The 17,176-nt window shown below is 48.0% G+C and overlaps 1 protein-coding gene across 3 annotated transcripts in view; it reads right to left on the minus strand.

Moving 5' to 3' along the window:
* Positions 1-17,176, minus strand: part of RFX2 (regulatory factor X2) — a 98,410-nt gene that overhangs the window by 27,323 nt on the left and 53,911 nt on the right. For all 3 annotated transcript variants that reach the window (XM_075352526.1, XM_075352527.1, XM_075352525.1), the window contains 9 exons: positions 15,457-15,638; positions 14,347-14,466; positions 13,520-13,635; positions 13,210-13,328; positions 13,017-13,126; positions 5,858-6,009; positions 4,475-4,572; positions 1,224-1,373; positions 910-1,118 (listed from right to left, as the gene is read on the minus strand). In XM_075352526.1, coding sequence (XP_075208641.1) covers positions 910-1,118; positions 1,224-1,373; positions 4,475-4,572; positions 5,858-6,009; positions 13,017-13,126; positions 13,210-13,328; positions 13,520-13,635; positions 14,347-14,466; positions 15,457-15,638 — 1,256 coding nt within the window. The remainder of the gene's footprint in view (positions 1-909; positions 1,119-1,223; positions 1,374-4,474; positions 4,573-5,857; positions 6,010-13,016; positions 13,127-13,209; positions 13,329-13,519; positions 13,636-14,346; positions 14,467-15,456; positions 15,639-17,176) is intronic.

Genomic DNA, 17,176 nt, shown 5'->3' on the forward strand with positions numbered 1-17,176 from the left:
CTCCAATCAGTGTGAGAACGCTGATAAAATGGCGCCGGAGCGAGGAGAGGGGGCGGGGCCTATCTCAAAGAGCGGGATCCGGAGGGCAAAGGAGGTATACAGGGGAGGGAATCTTTCCTCAGAGAGGTGTCCCTTCCCTGTGCTGAACAGCCGCTGGGCGGAGCCGCACTGTCCCTCTGCATGATTGGCATGCAGGGGCAGTGAAAACGAAAGTAGGCCTCAGGCGAAGCCGGGGCCTAAATTTAACAATGCGGCCGGCGCGCAGGCACCATCGGCGCGGTTCTCCGGTGAAAACCAGAGAACCGGCCGGAAAGTCAGCATAGTTACACAGCACACTCTCCCCAACAATAAAGTACAAGGGACCCCCTGATAACCACGTCTCAGATACTTAGCTTGTGAGACGCAGGGCCAGGTCCCTGAGGGATGAGTGCTCCGATCCAAAAGGGGCTGCGGATGGAGACCGGTCTCCTGCAAGGCAGTGAGAACCGTGCTGGCTCCCACTTCAAGCCAGAGCCCGAGGGGATGGTGAAGGAGCGCGGCATGAAGGGCTCCAGCCTTGGAATCAACCTTAACAGCACCGCCGACACAGTGGGGTGAGAAGGGACATGCCGGGAGTCCAGGCTTGGACCCGCTTTTCTTCAAACTCTTTTCAAAAATCAAAAACAGATGAGGATGCATGTGTGGATGTGTGCCTCCTGAACACAAAGCATTGAACTGGCTATATTTGGTTATCCAGGGGGTGTATATGCTAGGAGGGAGGAGCTACACTTTTTAGTGTAGTACTTTGTGTGTCCTCCGGAGGCAGAAGCTATACACCCATGGTCTGGGTCTCCCATAAGGAACGATGAAGAAACATAATATTAGGATAGCCATAATATATTGCGAAATTTAAGGGTATTCTCAACTAACCTGTAAAATGACCACTTTAGGAGGAACTGCCTTGCAGCTTTTGGGAAACTAGCACTCCCTTCATGTGGCTTCAGCACTTGGGTAACAACATTATCCAGCCAACTTGCCCACTGGTCTAAAGAACTCTGCTGCTGAAGAGTTAACTTGAAATCTTGCTCCAGTTTTTGGACCATGCCTTCCTCACACTGGCACACCCAGGATGCTTGTTCCTGTCGGCAGCAACAAAAAACAAAAAAAAAAAAATTGGGATATATAGGAAAAACACATACCATCAAATAGTGTTTCCAAAGACTTGTCACTTGTACTACATTTACCTGAACGTTGGCAAAGTCCACACGATTGAGATCACTAAGCATCTGATTAATTTGTGACGTGTTCTGTAGCACGGCCCGGGCTGCTTGAGCCAGGTGATTTAAGGATGTGTACCGACGCAGGGTCTGAGCAAATGCACTAACAACACCAACCTGAAAATTAAAAAGATTAAAAGTTAGCATTATGTATACATTCAGACAAAGCAAAAAAGGCAAAAAGTTATTTTATTTGGTTGGGGGTTAAAAAAAAAATTATAAAAAGACACAAATTTATTTTAATGATGTTGTGCACTACCCTATCGCGATTACTGGTCTGGCCAGTAGATAGCCATGCCTAGGGATAATGCCACTAAAGTTCCTCAAATACCTCCCGCGAAATTTCATGATTTACCGTATTTTTCATTTTATGAGACGCACCGGATTATAAGACAGACCCCAAATTTAGACATAACAAAAAGTTAAAAAAAAAAAAATGGGCTCCGTCTTATACTCCGGTGAGGTCTTACTGGAGGGGGGCGGCAGCGGTAGTGGAGCAGGATCACGGGAGGCAGAGGCTTTGCTGGCAGTGGCGGTGGGTCAGTGGTGGCAGCGGCAGGTCAGTTGTGGCAGCAGAAGCTGCGGTGATTGTGTGGTTGAGCAGGCCGGTGTGGCGAGTGTCCCAGTCTGTCCGCGGTCTAGGCTTCAAAGAAATGGCGTCCGGAGCGGCGCGTGAACAGATGGAGCTCTCATCCAAGAGCTCCATCTGCACACGCGCTGACTCCTGGCACCATCATTTGAAGCTGGGACCGCAGACAGACTGGGACACCCGCAGCACAGCCACAGCAGTCCGCACAGCCACCAGGCCGCCCGTCCGAACTGAGTGGCAGCCGGCCGCCAGCAGCGTCAGGCACCCTGCCTGCCGGCTGCCGCACGCACCAACAGGCACCCTGCCAGCTGCCCACACGCACCAACAGGCACCCTGCCAGCCGCCCGCACACACAGACAGGCACCCTACCGGCCACCCACATGCACTGACAGGCACCCTGCTGGTCGCACACAGAGCCGCACAGACAGTCCCTCGACAATTCACCTCCCGGTAAGGTATATTCAGATTTTAAGATGCACCCCTCAATTTCCTGCTAAATTGGGAGAAAAACGGTCTTATAATCCAAAAAATACGGTATGTATGTGTTTTGCTTCCAGTGCCTTTGCATCGGTTCTGCAGTCACAGCCATCACGTCCTCTTCAGAATCCCCTCTACGTGCCCTCAATAACAAATCATGTGCTACTGTAAATTTATAGTAATCGGGGAGAGATCTGCAAAGTATAGATCAGGGTGTGTTGAGATTTGCTCCTCTCCAGAGGTTTCTAATTTCACCGCTGTGGTTTGCCCAATCACATCCTGAGCTGGGTTATACAGTTATGGCCGATAGTGTTGGCTCCCTTGAAATTGTTACAGAAAATGAAGTATTTTTCCCAGAACATTATTGCAATTATACTTTTTGCTACACACATTTTATTTCCTTTGTGTGTATTAGAACACCATACAAAATTAAAAAAAAAAAAAAAAAAAAAAAATAAAATATTGGACAAAATTGTTGCCTTCCTCAAATTAATTAAATAACTTCCATTTATTCCTATAACCATCAGCAGGCTTCTTACAAGTCTCGACTGGATTTTTGGACCACTCTTTTGTAAAATGCTCCAGGCCTCTCATATTTAAAGGGCACTTTCTATCAACAGCAATTTTAAGATCTCTCCACAAGTGTTCAAAGGAATTTAGATCCAGACTCATTGCTGACCACTTCATAACTCTCCAGTGCTTTGTTTCCATCCATTTCTGGTGGCTTTTAAGTATGTTTGGAGGCCATTGTCCTGCTGAAAGACCCATTACCTAGGATGCGAAGCCAGCTTTCTGACACAGGGGCACTACATTGCAACCCAAAATCCTTTGGTAATCTTCAGATTTTATGATGCCTTTCACACAGTCAAAGCACCAAGTGCCAGAGGCAGCAAACAAATCCAAGACACCTTTGAACCTTCACTATACTTGACTGTAGGTACTGTGTTCCTTTCTTTGTATGCCTCATTCCGTTTTCAATAAACAGTAGGATGTGCTTTCCCAAAAACCTTAGTCTCATCTGTCCACAAGACACTATCCCAGAAGGACAGAGAGAGAGGGGGGAGCCAGCACTGCCTGAGAATGGTATGCAAAAAAAATATTTTTTTTGTGTAAATTCACAATTATTCCAACTGTACTATAATGCAAATTGAGATTATTAGCAAATATGATTGACCAGTAATTTGAGCCGCCCCTGCCAACGTCAAGGCAAATCTCTATAGGGGGATCCTACATACATACATACATACATACACATACATAGCATTGGGCATCATTACATATGCACACCCATCCTCCCGCCCATTTCTCAGCGCAGAAGCCGGCGCTGACAAGTGGGCGGAAGGACGAGCGGGGACACGCGCATAGTAAAGAGCCGGTCCGCATGATCACCCCTGGCAATTACAGGCTGGAGTGTTCATTTGCGGCTGTATTCACTGCCCCCCGCATGTCGTCATCATCGCGGGGTGCAGTGAATCAGTGTACTCACCCGTCCCAGTGTGTGGAGCAGTCCCCCTGCAGCACGCGATGTCTTCCTGTCTGTGCCGGTCAGCTGATCTGTGTTGATCAGCTGATCGGCACAGACAGCAAGACATCGAGATGCCGCAGGGCAATGGCTACACACACACACACACACACACACACACACACACAGTCAGTGGCGCAGAGAGGAAGATGGTCGGTGCTGCAGGGAGTGAGGAAAAGGTGAGTATAAACGTTTTTTGTTTTTTTCTCTGTGCTATATGATACAGGCCATATACCAGGATGGTATATGAGCACGATGGGGGCATATAGCAGGATGGGAGTATATGAGCAGGATGGATGGGGGGTATATGAACAGGATGGGGGTATATGAACAGGATGGGAGTAAATGAACAGGATGGATGGGGGAATATGAGCAGGATGGATGGGGGGTATATCAATAGGATGGGGGTATATGAACAGGATGGGGTATATGAACAGGATGGGAGTATATGACCAAACATTTGGTCAGTACTGTACACATATCACACATATGTGGCCAAGGGAGCATCTCAGCTTACAGAAGGATTTTAGAAAGCAATGTATTTAGAAAAGAGCTTATCTATGGCACTTAGTTCACGAGAAAAGAACTTATATAAAGTAGTGGCCAACTCCTTTAAGAAGTTAACATTACCTTTGCTTGGACAATTTGCTGAGGAAAGTCACACATTGCATTTGTCAGCCACCCTTCAAGACTCTTTGCAAAATTCCGGATAGCCTGAGTCAATGTGCCTAAGATAGAATGTAAACAGAATTCATTTAAAAATAGTATTAAGGTGAGGATGGTTGAGAAGCCCCTCTAATTTGATTAGCTGCTTATTGCAGCCAGGGTACAAAAATGATCAAAAAATGATAGCAATTTTAGGATTTATGATAAAGACAGTAGCGCTACATGAAGCCTGCATATATTATTGTTCGTATTAATGAAGCACACCAGGATTTACATTTTTTTCTTTTGGTTTGATTTTAAAATACATTGGGTAAATAGCAGTGCCAGTCACTCCCGATTAATCTGTTCTGCTATACCACGTGGCTCTGAACCATGCAGCATCCTCAGGGCATTTATTATTGAGACATTTATAATGAATGCATAACAATATTAAAGGGGTCTTCAGTTTTGAGTCAATTGTTATAAATTTAAAGACACATTTGAATATTAAAAAAAGTTTTCAAAATACTTTTATTTAGCAAAAAGGTATGCTTTATCTAGTGCTCGCTGTTAGGATTTTAAAGATGGCAACTGCCATAAATCAGTGTGCACCTGTCCTAGGACATGCAGTAGGATGGGCTGCGTAAAGAACATCTGCTCGAGACATATGTCAGGTCTCCGTGCATGCAGTCAGGCATGGTGAACCCACATTCCTCTTTTCTGTCAACCTGACAGGACAATGAATGGAATGGACTAAAGGAGAAAATAAACACGCTAGACTGAGAATGAATATCCTTCTCAGTCTACCTGACCGTTTTAGTGCAGTGCAGGGAGTACCTCTGTTTCACCCTTCCCAAGCACATCCTAGGACGGCTGCAAACTGCTAGATGGGAGCTGCCATTTGTAAAATCCTGGCAAGAGTGCACAAGATAAACCAGATAGACAATAATATAAAAAAAAAAAAAAAAAAGTATTTAGAAAAATATTTCATACTTAAAACTATTTTATTTCTTTATTTTATCACAGAAACCCTTTAACGAGGAGGCGTCGCTCACAGGATTCTCGAGGGGGAAGGGGGTCTTTAGGCTGCTCTGCACCTTTATCCCGTGGGCCATACCTCCGTAGTAAACAATAAAAGCACTAAGTAAAATGGCCCATATCTCTAGACCTGTATGGGGCAGGTTTAAAAAAAAAAAAAAGAAGAAAAAAACAAAAAAGGGGAGTTGTAGACCTAAGATAATAAAATAAAAGCAAATGCTGACCAATTTTGCCCTAGTGACAGGTCTTAGTTTAAATAACAAAAAGAAGAATGAAGTCTAAAATATCTAAGAGAAAACAGTGTAACGCTAAGCTATCTTAAATACTCACTAGGCACTGGACGCAGAACATCTGGGATGAGGATTTCTACAAGGGCTTGATACAGGATGTGGTCACAATTCCTCATCCATCTCATGATGGGCTCATATTTACACATTACCATCAATTTGTCTTTAGGGATGATGGCCTCTGGTTCTTCATCACTGTGTAAAAACACAAAAGACTATTGTTGCTCATTTCTAACATTGCAGATGGCTCCTAATTTCAGCAAAGGTAAACTTAAAATGAAAGGTATAATTAAAGAACAGTTATTCCCTGTCAGACCCAAGAACTGGACTCTAGTTCCAAAAACACAGCCTCCACAGGGATCAGACCTGAACATACTAGACCCTGGCTCCATTCATTGTCTATAGGAGCACATTGTCAGTGGCAGTCCCTTAGACTATGACTGGAGCGGCAGTTAAGCACCTTCACTTTATTAAAGATGGAGTAGATTTTGGAGATCATTGGAGGTCCAAGATGTTTGACCTCAAACAATCAAGAAAGAAGGGAATTTTGTTTACTTACCGTAAATTCCTTTTCTTCTAGCTCCTATTGGGAGACCCAGACAATTGGGTGTATAGCTACTGCCTCCGGAGGCCACACAAAGTATTACACTTTAAAAAGTGTAACCCCTCCCCTCTGCCTATACACCCTCCCATGCATCACGGGCCCATCAGTTTTGGTGCCAAAGCAGGAAGGAGGAACTTAAAAATTGGTCTAAGGTAAATTCAATCCGAAGGATGTTCGGAGAACTGAAACCATGAACCAAAAGAACCCTTCAACATGATGTACACAAAAGAACAACAGCCCGAAGGGAACAGGGGCGGGTGCTGGGTCTCCCAATAGGAGCTAGAAGAAAAGGAATTTACGGTAAGTAAACAAAATTCCCTTCTTCTTTGTCGCTCCATTGGGAGACCCAGACAATTGGGATGTCCAAAAGCAGTCCCTGGGTGGGTAAAGAATACCTCGATAAAAAGAGCCGAAAAAACGGCCGTCTCTTACAAGTGAGTAACCGCCTCCTGAAGGACTCGCCTACCTAGGCTGGCATCTGCCACAGCATAGGCATGAACCTGATAGTGTTTCGTGAAAATGTGCAGACTCGACCAGGTAGTGCTGACACACCTGCTGAGCCGTAGCCTGGTGACGCAATGCCCAGGATGCCCCTGCGGCTCTGGTAGAATGGGCTTTCAGCTCTAAAGGAATCGGAAGCCCAGAGGAACAGTAGGCTTCAAGGATCAGTTCCTTGATCCACCAAGCCAAGGTTGACTTGGAAGCCTGCGACCCCTTACGCTGGCCAGTGACAAGGACAAAGAGCGCATCAGAACGGCGCGGGGGCGCAGTGTGCGAAAAGGAGAGCCGGAGTGCTCTCCCGAGATCTAACAAGTGCAATCCTTTTCACAATTGTGAACTGGATGAGAGCCAAAAGAAGGTAAGGAGATATCCTGATTGAGAAGAAAAGGGGGATACCACCTTAAGTAGACCTTCCGGGACCGGACGCAGAACCACCTCATCCTGGCGAAACACCAGGAAGGGGGCTTTGCATGACAGCGCTGCTAGCCCAGACACTCTCCGAAGTGATGTGCCTGCCACTAGGAAGAACACCTTCTGCGAAAGGCGTGATAGAGATAATTCTAAGAACGCTAAGAGCCAGGACTCAATGGCCACCCAGTCAGGTTGAAGACCGCAGAATTCAGATGGAAAATGGCCCCTGGGACAGCAAGTCTGGTCGGTCCGGGAGTGCTCACGGTCGACCCACCGTGAGGTGCCACAGATCCAGGTATCACGACCTTCTCGGTCAGTCTGGAGCGACGAGGATGGCGCGGCGAAAGTCGGACCCGATCTTGAGTAACACTCTGGGCAGCAGTGCCAGAGGAGGAAATACATAAGGCAGTCGAAATTGCGACCAGTCCTGAACTGATGCGTCCGCCGCCAGCGCTCTGTGATTGATGTACGCGACCGCCATGGTGTCGTCCGACTGTATCCGGATCTGCCTGCCGTCCAGCCACCGCTGGGACGACCTTAGGGCTAGCTACACTGCCCTTATCTCCAGAACATTGATCTGAAGGGAGGACTCTGTCAGAGTCCAGGTTCCCTGAGCCCTGTGGTGGAGGAAGACCGCTGTCCACCCTGACAGACTCTCGTCCGTCGTGACCATAGCCCAGGATGGGAGCAGGAAGGATTTTTCTTTTTTCCAAGAAGTGGGAAGAAGCCACTCCTGAAGAGAGGCTTTGTCTGCCAGTGAAAGAGAGACGTTCCTGTCTAGGGACGTCGACCTCCTGTCCCATTTGCAGAGAATGTGCCCTTGGAGTGGACGCAGATGAAACTGCGCAAAGGGAACTGCCTCCATTGCTGCCACTATCTTCCCTAGGAAGCGCGTGAGGCGCCTCAAGGGGTGAGACTGGGCCCCAAGGAGAAAGTGCACCCCTGTCTGCAGCGAACGCTGTTTGCTCAGCGGTAGCTTCACTATCTCTGAGGGAGAATGCAACTCCATCCCGAGGAAAGTCAGTGATTGGGTCGGTGTCAATTTTTACTTTGGGAAATTGATGATCCACCCGAACCTCTGGAGAGTCTCCAGAGCAATGTTCAGGCTGTGTTGACATGCCACCCGGGAGGGTGCCATGACTTAGGAGATCGTCTAAGTAAGAGGTTACCGAGTGTCCCTGAGAGTGTAGGCCCATCGCCACTGATGCCATGAGTTTGGTGAAGACCCGTGGGACCGTCGCCAGGCCGAAAGGCAGAGTCACGAGCTGACAGTGTTCGACCCGGAGGTGAAGCACCGGAAGCGTTGATGCTCTGGAGTAATCGGCACATGGAGATAAGCATCCCTGATGTCGATTGATGGTAGGCCGACTCCCTGGGACATCGAAGCGATGACTGAGCGGAGAGATTCCATCCGAGACCGTGTGGTTCTCACGTGTCTGTTGAGTAGAATGAGGCCCGGAACGGACCGGAATGATCCGTCCTTTTTTGGTACCCCGAACAAGTTGGAGTAAAGACCGCGACCACGTTCTTGAAGCGGAACGGTGATCACAACTCCATCTGCAGAAACGAGTCGTAGGACAAGAGCTGAGCTCTATCCTGTAACCGTGAGACGGAATGTCTCTCACCCATTGGTTTTTCATCCAATTGCTCGCCAAACAGACGGTCGCCAGAAAATGGTAAACCGGTTAAGAACTTCTTGGAAGCAGAGTCTGCCTTCCATTAGCGTAGCCACATGGTCCTGCGGACTGCCACCGAATTGGCGGATGCTACCGCTGTACGGCTCGCAGAGTCCAGGACGACGTTCATGGCGTAGGACGAAAAAGCCTACGCCTAAGAAGTCAAAGACACAACCTGCGGATCTAGCCGCCAGTCTGGAGACTGGAGGATCCACCTTGGAACACTGAGCCCAACCCTTAACTACGTCAGGTGGGAAATGGTAACGTGTGTCATTAAGGCGCTTAGTAAAGCGCTTGTCCGGAAATGCTCTGTGCTTCTGGACAGCATCTCTGAAGTTAGAGTGATCGAAAAACGCACTCCGGGTACGTTTGGGAAACCTAAACTGGTGTTTCTCCTGCTGTGAAGCCGACTCCTCTATAGGTGGAGTTGGGGGAGAAGGACTAGCACCTGGTAGAAGGACGTTATAAGATCATTTACTATGGCGTCCCCTTCAGGTGTATCCAGATTGAGAGCAACGTCAGGATCAGAGCCCTGAGCTGCGACCTCCGCTTCATCCTCCAGAGAGTCCTCATGCTGAGATCCCGAACCGCGTGATGAAGTCGGGGAAGGTTCCCAGCCAGCCCGCTTAGCCTGTCTGAGGCTGCGGTCCGTGTCGGAGTTCTCACCGTGGGATCTGGGTGCCACCCCAGGAGCCTTTTGCTGTACCGACCGAGAGGGGCCTGGGGGCGATGAACTCACAGTGCCCTGGCCCTGTGTTACCGGTCTGGACTGCCAAGCTTCTAGTATCTTAGCAGACCATCTGTCCATAGACTGAGCCATGGAATGTGAAGCGACTCAGAGAGTTTCTCAGTCAAAATTGTAAACTCTGTCCCTTCCATCTGTGCAGTGGAAACCGGCGGTACCACCTGAGCCGAGGGTCCCACCAGTGCCGGAGACTCCGGCTGAGTGAGTGCCACAGGGGCCGAGCATTGTCACAATGCGGGTAGGTGGAACCTGCAGGTAACATAGCCGCACAAGAGGTGCAGGTTGCAAAACAAACCCGTGCCTTGGCCCCCTTGCTTTCTGCGGACGACATGCTGTTGTCGCCTCTTAGAGATATAGCCAAAAACAAATAATGCTGCCGAATAGAGAAAATGTATACAATATATATATATATATATATATATATATATATATATATATATATATATATACACACTTCGGCACCCAAGGGGGGCCAGCACCTGACAACTGGTGTGGCTTACCAACCGCCCCAAGCGGTGGTGCGTCCACCAGATTCCCTGCCTGGGACTCCCAGAGCTGCAGAGCTCATTCTGAAATCCTCCACCGGCAGAAGAGATTATAACAATGGCTGCCAGCGTTCTGAGGGAAGAAGCCGTGGAAGCGCCTAATAAAGTGCGGGCACCTGGTGCCCCACAGTGCTCAGTGAGGGGGGAGGAGGATACCAAATATGCCTCAGCCCTCACTGCCGACGTCCAGTCGGCCGTCCCGCCCTCACCCCTGACTGGCAGGCCCGGGGGCGGGAGTACATGGTCCTAGGCCGCAAAAGCCGGGGACTTAAGTTAAAAGCGCGGCCGGCCAACAGGCGCGGTAGTCCCGGTTCACAAACCACACAGCAGCCACTGCGGCGTCTGTAACACAGGCGCTGCATGCACCGTCCCTAATGGGACACAGAGTACCTCATGGATGCAGGGCCCTGTCCCTGATGATATCCAGCCTCCTGTCCGTCAGATTCCCCCAGGGGCTGCGGAGGGAGCCCGGTCCCAGTGAACGGCGACCGGTTAGGATCCCACTTCTCCCAGAATTGCGGAGCTCGTTCTGAAAACCCCCACCGGCAGAAGTGATTATAACAATGTCTGCCAGCGTTCTGAGGGGAGGAGGGAGCCGTGGAAGTGCCTAATAAATTTCGGGCACCTGGTGCCCCACAGAGCTCAGTGAGGGGGGAGGAGGATACCAAGTATGCTCCAGCCCTCACTGCCGACGTCCAGTCGGCCGTCCCGCCCTCACCCCTGACTGGCAGGCTCGGGGGCGGGAGAACCTGGTACTAGGCCGCAAAAGCCGGGGACTAAAGTTAAAAGCGCGGCCGGCCAACAGGCGCGGTCGGCGCGGTAGTCCCGGCTCACAAACCACACATCAGCCGCTGCGGCGTCTGTAACACAGGCGCTGCATGCACCGTCCCTAATGGGACACAGAGTACCTCATGGATGCAGGGCTCTGTCCCTGATGATATCCAGTCTCCTGTCCGTCAGATTCCCCCAGGGGCTGCGGAAGGAGCCCGGTCCCAGTGAACGGCGACCGGTTAGGATCCCACTTCTCCCAGAACTGCAGAGCTCGTTCTGAAATCCCCCACCGGCAGAAGTGATTATAACAATGGCTGCCAGCGTTCTGTGGGGAGGATGGAGCCGTGGGCGTGCCTAATAAAGTGCGGGAAACTGGTGCCCCACAGTGCTCAGTGAGGGGGGAGGAGGATACCAAGTATGCTCCAGCCCTCACTGCCGACGTCCAGTCAGCCGTCCCGCCCTTACCCCTGACTGGCAGGCCCGGGGGCGGGAGTATATGGTACTAGGCCGCAAAAGCCGGGGACTAAAGTTAAAAACGCGGCCGGCAAACAGGCGCGGTCGGCGCGGTAGTCCCGGTCTCACCAACCACACAGGAGCCGCTGCGGCGACTGTAACACAGGCGCTGCGTGCACCGTCCCTAAGGGGACACAGCGTACCTTATGGATTCAGGGCCCTGTCCCTGATGATATCCAGGCTCCTGTCCGTCAGATTCCCCCAGGGGCTGCGGATGGAGCTCGGTCCCAGTGAATGGTGACCGGTTAGGATCCCACTTCTCCCAGAGCCTCTAAGGGATGGGGAAGGAAAACGGCATGTGGGCTCCAGCCTCTGTACCCGCAATGTGTACCTCAACCTTAACAACACCGCCGACTTAGTGGGGTGAGAAGGGAGCATGCCGGGGGCCCTGTGGGGGGGCCTCTTTTCTTCCATCCGACATAATCAGCAGCTGCTGCTGACTAAAATGTGGAGCTTGTGTGCATGTGTGCCTCCTTCAACACAAAGCTAAAAACTGATGGGCCCGTGATGCACGGGAGGGTGTATAGGCAGAGGGGAGGGGTTACACTTTTTAAAGTGTAATACTTTGTGTGGCCTCCGGAGGCAGTAGCTATACACCCAATTGTCTGGGTCTCCCAATGGAGCGACAAAGAAATAAGCACATCTTATGGATAGGGGGATATATTTTAATCCTGGGAACAACCCCTTTATCATTGTGCTTTGAGCAGTTTCGTGGTTTAACAGGAACCTATCAGCAGATTTGGGGCCTATAAGCTGCGGCCACCACCACCGGGCTCTTATCTACAGGATTCTAACATGCTGTGTATAAGAACCCAGGCCGCTGTGAGAACATAAAAAAAACACTTTATAATACTTACCTAACGGTTGCGCGATTGACCATATGGGCGTCTCAGTTATCCGGTGCTGGCGCCTCCTCTTTCGGCCATCTTTGTCCTCTTTCTGAAGCCTGTGTGCATGACACGTCCTACATCATACATACTCGCCAGTCCTGCGCAGGCGCACTACAATACTTTAATCTGTCCTGCTCAGGGCAGATCAAAGAGCGCATGCGCAGGACCTGAATGCTGGTGAGTGGAGGACGTCGGACGCGTCATGCACCGCGGCTAGAGAAGAACAAAGATGGCCGAAAGAGGTGGCGCCAGCACCGGAGAACAGAGACGCCCATATGGCCAACCGCGCGACCGTTAGGGGAGTATTATAAAGTGTTTATGTTCTCACAGTGGCCTGGGCTCTTATATACAGCATGTTAGAATACTGTATACAAGAGCCCACTGGTGGTGGCTGCAGCTTATAGGCCGAAAAAGTGGTGACAGGTTCCCTTTAAGCACTTATCTCTGAAAAATCCTATTACAAGCTACAATGTACATGTTAAAACAAAGTTTTAAAAGTGAAACAAGTCTAAATATACCCAAAGAATAGAAATTTTACTTTCACACCTCGCCAGTGTGGTAGAACCATCTGGAGAACTTGGCTTAGAGTTCCAAAAAGCCTGCCATAACTTCTCAATGTACTGGAACTGTAGATTCATGACCACATCAATAGTTGCCTGTAGATACAATAGGAACATTAATTCAGAGAAATAATAGCAGAAGCTGTGTGAGCAGTGCCTAAACTCACAAGAATCCTAACCTCACAGTGTCGACGGTACATAAGCTGCAAATTCTTTATATCAGTCATGGTGATGCCATCTGATAACAGAATAGCGCCCAAATCCGGTGCAGGGAAATCTGGGAACACATGGGACATATCTAAAACAGAAACAAAGACAAAAGTTTACAAAGTGCACAAAAGAAAACTTAGGACATCCTTGCTTATTGCTTTGGCAATAACTGTAGGCCAGGAAAATATGGATTTTTGCAAATTAAAAGAAAAATTCAATTTTGCTTAAATAAATTTGCCAAAACTTTATTATTATTATTAGGCATTCCTACTGACTTACCTATGAATTGCTGGTGATGCTGGCTCTGGGCAGCTACAGATTGCTCTGGAGAAGTGTGCTGGCTGCTATTTGGAGTGTTTTCTAGCATGCCTTCCATCTTTTGTGAAGGTCTGTACCTAGTTAAAAGAATACAATAAACAAAACAGAATAAGCTTTACATGTCCCTGGCCTGAAGCTTGAGTCTCAAGACTACTGTGAAGTTCTAGAACAGGGGAAATGTACCACATCATAAAAGAAGGGGTCTTGTTGGAATGAAGTGGAAGTAAGGCTAAGGACACACATCCGGCTTTTCTCCAGTTTGTCGGATCCGGCGCGCTCCCGTACAGTGTATACAGTACAGTGGCTGAGCTGCAACTGCCTGGTCACATGCTCCGGTCACATGACAGCACCTGACCGGACCTTGTCGTGCAGCCACTGTACTGTACACAGTGTACAGGAGCGCGCCGGATCCAACAAACGGGAGAAAAGCCGGATGTGTGTCCTTAGCCATAGAGAACAATGAAGCTCCATTCAATGACTATAGGCCCAACAGAGAAAGACGAGCACCGTTTGGCTATCCTCATCAGTCATATCCTGAATAAAATGGAGCAGCAAAGCAAAAGGGATCCCGATTTTCTCGATCAGTGATTTTCCACAGACACATCCTCAAAGGAGTTTTGCTTGTGGTTCTAGAAAAGTTTGAAAAGTTGGCTCACCACATGAATATAAAGGAACAATTTTAAGATGAGAAATCTCCACAGCGAGAAGACAGAAGTTCTGTGTGTTATATACAATCTATGTGGGGTGAAATCAAATACTGTACAAAAAGGTGCACGGTGATCACTAACCTCTGCTTCTGATGAATGGGCTGTTGTCTCATTGCCATGTACTGGGTGTCCTCTTGAAGTCGGTTCAAAGGAGAATCGGGTTTCAGTCGTATGCCATAATAGTGGTATTTAGAGTTTCCTCTATTATGTAAAATCAAAAAATATAAATACTTCTAATAATCTCTAATAATATCAATAGTTATCTGCCATTAAACTATGTAAGCGATTGTCAATAGTATTGGATTCCCAATACAAAAGCTAAAGTCAAGCTCCTGTTTACTATGAAGCTCGATTCTACCTAGTGTCATTTTTGCAATATTCTTTTCCCGGCCGCTTCATTGAAGGACACAGGAACTACGGTTTGCTGCCATGGTTCCAGCGTCCCAAAATGAAGACTATGAGAAAGATTTTAGTGTGAGCTCCAAAAACCTTCTTTTGGTACCCTTGATTCCAAATCATTGACATATAAGCGTCTCTCAGATGTCCATTTTCAGGTACGTTTATTTGTACAAAGGGATAGTTTAATTTCAAAAGCTCAAGGGAATCTGTCAGTAGACCACATAACAAAAGGAAAAAAGTCCCCAGCTCAAATGATGTGTCACTTAGTGTACTGGGTGCTGTAGTTTGACACAGTTCTTACATGTAGCAAAGCCCAGAAAGCTAACTATAGCCAAAGCATAGCTTTTTATGTACATTGTCTATTGACATTAAGCTGCTTATCAAAGGAGGGAAATGGTCTAGCAGGCCTAGTCAGCAGTGATAATCTCCTAGTGGTAAAACCTTCATTATAAGTAAACAACGGCACACAGCTTTATAAATAACACATCCCTGAATTCGGTGTTTTAACCCATACCCGATGCTGTGCTCAGATTACACAATAAAAACCTGCTGACAGATTCTCTTTAAAAGGGGTTGTCCACCCATGAATACATTTTCAGCTGCAGACTGTGTAAATTACACACCACTAAGATTTGGCACTGTTAGGATTTAGCTGTTTGCGGGTTCCAGCAATTGTTGCATAAGCACAAGTATGCGATTTTTGGCATATTGCAAGTCAGAAAGCAGTAGGGTTTGCTGAAAATTTCCACAAGTGGACAAGCTATTAAAAGTATCACAATACCGTACACCGACCTGGTGCCGAGACGTCGTGTTCGCAGCCCCATAAACACGGAACGGATCAATTTGCCAAATGAAGCAGCATTGACTGGATCCAGTTTATGTTCCTGGCAATGGCGCAGGTAATGGTTGTACAGGGAGCTTCTGGGAAGGCTCACGCCATCAGCTGTTTCGTAGTTATCCAACAGCCACTGAAGCTGCAAAAATAATGAAGAGGAGGAAAGTGAGGAAATCCCACAAGTATATGATACTCTGCTTTCATCACACCTTATCCAAAGCATCCCTTCCAATACTCCATGCCATCTACTTTAGGCTGCTTTCACACATCCGGTTTTAGCAGAGCCGGCCAATCCGGCTCTAAAACCTATGCAACGGATGCGGCAACAATACTGCATCCTTTGCATAAGTTTTTGACATGCAGCCCGTCCGTTTTTTGCCGCTTGCGGCACGCTACTGAGCATGCGCAGTGGAAAAAACCACATGCGGCGGCCGGATGCGGTGTTTGCCGCAGGACGCCGCAAGCGGCGTCCATAGGCATGCATTGCAAATCGCGCCACATCGGCCAGATGCGTCGCGATGCAGTTTTTTTTGCCGGACAAAAAAAAAAAAACGTGCCAGGCAGCGTTCCATCCGGCCGCCGCATCGGCTAAATCTGCCACTTGCGGTAAAAACCGGACCGAACGCAAGCCCATGCGGCACAATCCGGCACTAATGAAAGTCTATGCAAAAAAAACGCAACCAGTGGCAAAAAAAAAAAAAAAAAACTGTTGCAGTTTTTCTGCAAAGCGCCGGATTGTGCCGCACAGGAAAAACGATGTGTGAAAGCAGCCTAAGGTTATGAACTGATTTACAAAGAACTAACCATAATTAAAGGGGATCTGCCTCCTTTATTGACATGGCAATTCTGGTGCATATATCCTTGAAGTTTGCATTGTGCTGTTGATACATTATATCCGCTAGAAATGTATCAAATTGAAAACGGTGTTAATAATTGGGAGGGGGCTTGTCCCTTCACTGTAACACTGTCCAATCAGAGCTGATTTTATAGGAACACACTCATTTACTAATTTGTTTATATATTTTTAATACCAGAGGAATGGCACAGGGTAGAGCTCTAGGACACCATGAGAAGAATTGTTATATTATAGGGACATATGTCTGGAGTGGGGTCAGGCACGTTTTAAGCAAAATATATTGAAGTATCAGAAGTATACAGGTCTGCAAAAGCCTTTATAATCTCAGTCATAAGAAAGTACACCTGCCAGTCTGCTCTGTGCTCATTCTGCATATTATTGCTGCTTGCTACAGTTAGCATCTTATGCGTTCCAAGAATCTGTCTTTCCTGACAGTCTTTAAAGGGGTATTCCCATAACTACGATCTGTTCCCAATATGCAGTAGGTGTAATAATAAGGTTAGCAAATACCACCAATTACAAATGTAGAATAGTTCTCCTGATATAGCCATGTCTCTTACCTCATGTGCATGGCAGCTTAGCTATCCATACTGTGTTTCCCCGAAAATAAGACCTCCACCGAAAATAAGACCTAGTCATGATTCAATAATGAAGTGTCCATACAGCTAAAAAAAAAAAAAAAAAAAGAATACTGCAGGACACTTCATTGTAGACAGCGGGCACTCCCAAAAGAGAAGACACAAGATCCTGCGATCATACTCCCCAGATGCTGAACCAGCAGTGGAAACGCATCAAGGACCTGTGGCGGCACGGCCACCTAC

This window comes from Anomaloglossus baeobatrachus, chromosome 1 (genome assembly GCF_048569485.1).
Source record: "Anomaloglossus baeobatrachus isolate aAnoBae1 chromosome 1, aAnoBae1.hap1, whole genome shotgun sequence".
Classification (NCBI taxonomy): domain Eukaryota; kingdom Metazoa; phylum Chordata; class Amphibia; order Anura; family Aromobatidae; genus Anomaloglossus; species Anomaloglossus baeobatrachus.